The sequence below is a fragment of the Tribolium madens genome, unplaced genomic scaffold (assembly GCF_015345945.1).
Source record: "Tribolium madens isolate multiple individuals breed KSU strain unplaced genomic scaffold, Tmad_KSU_1.1 Scaffold_20;HRSCAF=117;Tcas5.2_LG4, whole genome shotgun sequence".
Taxonomy (NCBI): domain Eukaryota; kingdom Metazoa; phylum Arthropoda; class Insecta; order Coleoptera; family Tenebrionidae; genus Tribolium; species Tribolium madens.
The window spans coordinates 4,445,350-4,450,332 of NW_025400985.1; the positions used below are offsets into that span (position 1 = coordinate 4,445,350).

At 31.8% G+C, this 4,983-nt stretch overlaps 1 protein-coding gene across 1 annotated transcript in view; it reads right to left on the reverse strand.

Moving 5' to 3' along the window:
* Positions 1–1,724: 1,724 nt before the first annotated feature.
* LOC123005098 (putative cyclin-dependent serine/threonine-protein kinase DDB_G0272797/DDB_G0274007) overlaps positions 1,725–4,983 on the reverse strand; it is a 4,668-nt gene continuing 1,409 nt past the window's right edge. Inside the window, exon 2 of the mRNA XM_044398711.1 lies at positions 1,725–3,164. Coding sequence (XP_044254646.1) covers positions 2,076–3,164 — 1,089 coding nt within the window. The 3' untranslated portion in view covers positions 1,725–2,075. The remainder of the gene's footprint in view (positions 3,165–4,983) is intronic.

Here is a 4,983-nt window from a genome sequence, read left to right on the forward strand (position 1 = left end):
AATTATCATAATTATAAAGAAAAAATTCTGAAATATTGATGATAACACAAGGAAAAAAGAAAGTTGAGATTATATATAACACGCGATATTAATAACAAACAGTGATTATATAACAAGTAATGAAATGAAACGTCTACAATTTCCGTTTTAACAAAAATCCAAAGTCCGGTTTTGAATCTCACGGGTAATTTGGTGACGAATACGAGAAAGTAAAAAAAAGTAATTCACTTGAGATTAAATATTCCCGATGACCATCGACATGTCGTATCCCGCGGCGGCTATAAGAGAAAGGTCATCTTATCACCTGCAGCCTTAATTTTTCCATTCAACTACTGAAATGGATGATGCCCACAAACATTTCACTTTCATCTACTTATCATCAATCTTTTAGTGACAAAATGAAACTAAACGGTTGTATGAAGGTCTAGCAATTTCCTGGTTTCATTACATTACACTTATTTGGAAGTTGCATTTGTTACTTGTCAATTATTTGATGGCTTGTGTAAGAAGAAATGTTCAAATTTGGCCAATTAGACCAATTTGCGTAATTCTTAAGTGATTTAGATGGTTTTTTTGTGTAGTAAGTAGTAATTTCTCCCACAAGCACATCCTGTTGTGCTCTATTTGTTTGTAACGGGTGCAATATGAAAAGAAAAAAAATCTATAACTAGCTGGGCTGAGAAAGTTATTTCCTGTATCACGCTGTAATCTTGACTATTCTTTTTATCTCTCGTTCTGTTTTTTTGCGAGTAATTGTAACACACTTAATAGAACGCGGATGCAATAAAGATTAAATCGATGAATATTTTTTTTTCCATCAAGATTCTGGCGTCACATTAAAATGTACCTTAAATTAAAGATATTGCAATAACTGAACATTTGTGACTATATTTCACCTTTCTTTTTCTGCATTAATTGTCGACAAGAATCTATAAAATAAATGACAATGAAATGGCCAACTAAAATGTCCTTCGACCACTCTCCTTGACATTAATTAAGGAAGCAACATTGAGGGAAAGAATTTTTAATAATTGGTAAAAGTCCAAGTTAGGTTGCACCGAGATTTTTATAATAAAACGCATTATAAAGAAGAAAGTACTTTCAATATTAAGTATGTTGTTTCTGGTCTAATCAATCTTGAAAATGAAAGATGAAAATCGTTATTTATAATGTTTCAAGTTGCTGATTGGTAATAAAATTCGTTCGCCAACTTCTCACCGAAGATCAATAAAGTATTTACATTTATGAGTAATAAATTACTAGAAATCCTACTTATTTGGAATTGTCTGTGTCAATGAACGTCCTCAACATTTATCACAGTGAAATTCGCTACACATCCGTAGCAATTAATTATAACTGGAAATGATTAAAGGGTAGGAAAATCTGCAGTTAGAAAGTTCTCTTTTTATAATTACATTTGGAAGATCAACAATTAAAAAAGTTACTGAAGCATTTTGCAACGTCCACGATTACGTGTTTCACATAGTCAACATGCCTAGTAAGAGGCAGTTTTTATTATTTTTTTACAGATGATCAACTTTCTTCTCAGCTCTACATTTCTCAATATATTTTTATTGCAACCGGTGGCCATTCCCTTTTAAATTTCTAATGCTCTGACCATCACCACAGGTGTAGGCACGGAAATTACCAATAAATAGTAGACATTACACAAGTTCGAGTTTTTTTTTTTTCAATTAAAGACAAGATAAATAAAAACAAACAACAAAATTTTAGTAGTTTATTAACAGCAATATAAAAATATAATCTAAGAAGCATTTTAATAGCTAAGTGCAAGTTACGTGCATTTACCTTTCATTAAATTTTACAAGAGAATGGAATACTGATTGAATTATTTACAATGAAAATCTGAATATTGTAAGGTAAACGCACCCTTTGTGTTACGAACAACGGGCTAAACATGTTGCTACCAGGTAACTACCACCTCCATCAGTCTTAAGCCACAGTTAACTCCCAAAAAATGGTGGCGTATCCAGAAAATTTAATAAATAATGTGCCTCTATTTTACAAAGACTAGCTACGCCACTGTTCCAAAAACGAAAGATTTTTACAAATATTTAATTTTTTCCTTTGACATAACGCGTCTTCAGAATATCTCCTCCTGTTTGTGAACTGATTGTCGTAACTGGTTCAGACTTAATCTGGGGACTTGGCACAAAATTGCTGTTGTTGTTGTTGTCTTGCTCTGCGACATATTTGGCAGAATATTGGTTAGGGCTCGAGACTGCATGGAAGTTAGTCCCTAAATGCGAACTCAACTGCGCCTTAATCTGGGCCTGTTGTTCAGGGGTAAAATGTTCGAAACCAGTGACAATAGCAGGGGCCGTTTTCATCTGAGTTGAAACGTACTGTTGAGCTGCAAGCTGTGCCAAATGGGCTAAATGGCTCAACCGAGTTGGTTGTTGGTGCTGTTGTTGAGATTGTTGGGTCAATTGGCTCAACTGAGCTGGATGTTGGTGTTGTTGTTGAGATTGTTGGGCCAATTGGCTCAACTGAGTTGACTGTTGTTGAGTCGAATATTGAACAGCAGGAGTGGGGATGGGGCTAGTTTGGGTAACCAATTGTTGTTGTGGTGCCAAAGTTTGGTATTGAGGGGTTGCCACTTGTTGGTATTGGGGGGCTGCTGTTAAGATGTAGTTAGATGGGGTTGCCAAAACCGGGTGCATGTAAGTGGCAGTCGGTTGAACGGTTTGTGCTTGACCTGTTTGGGTTTGAGTTTGTTGGTAGTTTCCGTGGAGGAGTTGGTATTTGGCTTGGGGGTTACTGTGGAAGTAGTTGAGGAGTTGTTGTGTGGGGTTGCTGTATACTAGACTTTGTGGCACAAGGGCTGGTTGAGCGATGATGATCATGGCTTGGGGTTGGGAGTGTGGCACGAAGAAAGGTTTTTGGATTATTTGCACAGGGACGTATTGGGTTTTTTGATTGAGTTGTTGCAGCTGTTGGTATTGGTGAATGGGTTGTTGGTCTGGCTGGAGTTGAAGTTGTTGGAACTGTTGTACTGGTTGTTGGTACTTTATGGGGTGGTAGAACATTTCATATTTTTGGTTGGATTGAATTGTGTTGGATGGAGATGAAGTCGTTTTTGCTTTTTCTTGTTTGTCTACAGCGCTAGCTTGGACGATGCACAGAATTAAAGGAATGATGACCTGAAAAAAGAAAAAAAATATTAGGTTTATTTATAATTAAGGTGACGAAGATGAAACATAAAACACATTTAAATTACCGGAGGCAATTTATGTCACATAGGTAATAATCTGTTTGCGATTTGGCATGAAAACATGTAATTTACTATCATCAAAATTATAGGTAATGTCTAGAAAGAGGCAGCAATCCTGTCGTAATTGTTCAAAAATCTAAAGCAATAAATTATTATTTTTTATTCATTTCAACTAACATTTCTATCGGTTTAGACAAACTAGGCGCGTACTATTTTTTATAATTATAGGAAGAAACATTTCAATAAATATAAAAATAAAAATATTGGGTGCGGTAAGAGAAGGTACAGATGTTAATGTAAATTGGACTGAATCACTTTCACTTCAAATACACTTTCTGTTGCAGCTGCCAAAAATAATGAATTCACGCAATAATTTAACGCTAAATTATAAACAAAAGTTCTGCTTTCGCCACCGGAATGTTTTACTGGTTGTATGCATTGTTGTTAAAAAAATAAGTTTGAGTAAGAAAATTACAGCTTTTAGTTTAAATTAAATTCAAATTACACGGATTTTAATGATGAGAATAAATTGATTTCTTGTTTCTAATGGTAAAGAGTAAAGTAATTGGCTTATTTCCGGTGCTTTACTTAAGTGAATTATAAGAGATCAAGAGCAACAACAATTCTTATCAATTACGCGTAAATAAAATTATGATTATTATGTAAAAATTTAAGAAACAAATATGTTTTTCATGGTAATCAAGCAAAAGTTATCAAATTAAATATCAAATAATATTTATTTTGTTTCAGGGATTTGTAAAAGTAGCACTTCCATAAATTTGATTAATAATCCATGAAATATCAAATTTTCACAGGATTTTCAAATGAACGTTTTCTAAAAATATTATTACTAAAATTACTTTTACTATTTTGATTTCGTTCTTGTTGTAATCGTTATATTTATTGTTGTAAACACATTTTTTTAATCGTGATTTTTTATTATGTTTGTTCTTACTATGTATAATTAATTGGAAGAGGTAAAAATAAAATAAATATGCAGTATATATTTTTATATAACTAAGATGTCAGGTTACATTATGACAACTTGATTGGAACATATTTTTATAAAATGATTATTTATTTCTAAAAGTACGCCAATTAATTATTGTTATGACAAGATGAAACAGTGAAAGTTTTAATAGAAACAACACATTTCAAATAGTCAGATGTACTCGTACATCGTTATTAACAGAAGTAAAATTATTCAATTATCATAAATTCGTAAACGATTGAATATAATTTATTATTGAATTGGATACCTAATTATTCTCAATTCTCATTTATTAAAATTTATATATATATTTTTTTATCATAATTAAAAAAATATATTACTGAATAGCAAAACGTTTGCTTTTAAATTTCTTTGGCCTTAATTCTTTTGTCTCCTAATTTTTTAAGAGTAATATTAGAAAGTAAATCATTACATGCTACTTTTGGCACAGTTTTTTACTTAATTTGTTACCTACGTATTTTTAAAAACTTTATTTATTCAGTCACTAGTTCACGTTGAAAATAAGTTTTTATAAACTGTCTACTTGTAAAAATTATTTGCACTGTTTTAGGCTTGCAATGTTAAAAGCACATGCAATGTAATTCTAATACAACTTTTGTTTGAAAATATCAGGTGACTAAAAAGTATGGAACTGTTTATTTTTTGGAAAAACTAATTAATGAAAGATAAAGTACTATAAAAAAGTGATGTTTTATCAAAAATAAAACTTTTCGAAATTTTATTGTTTCTGAGTTCT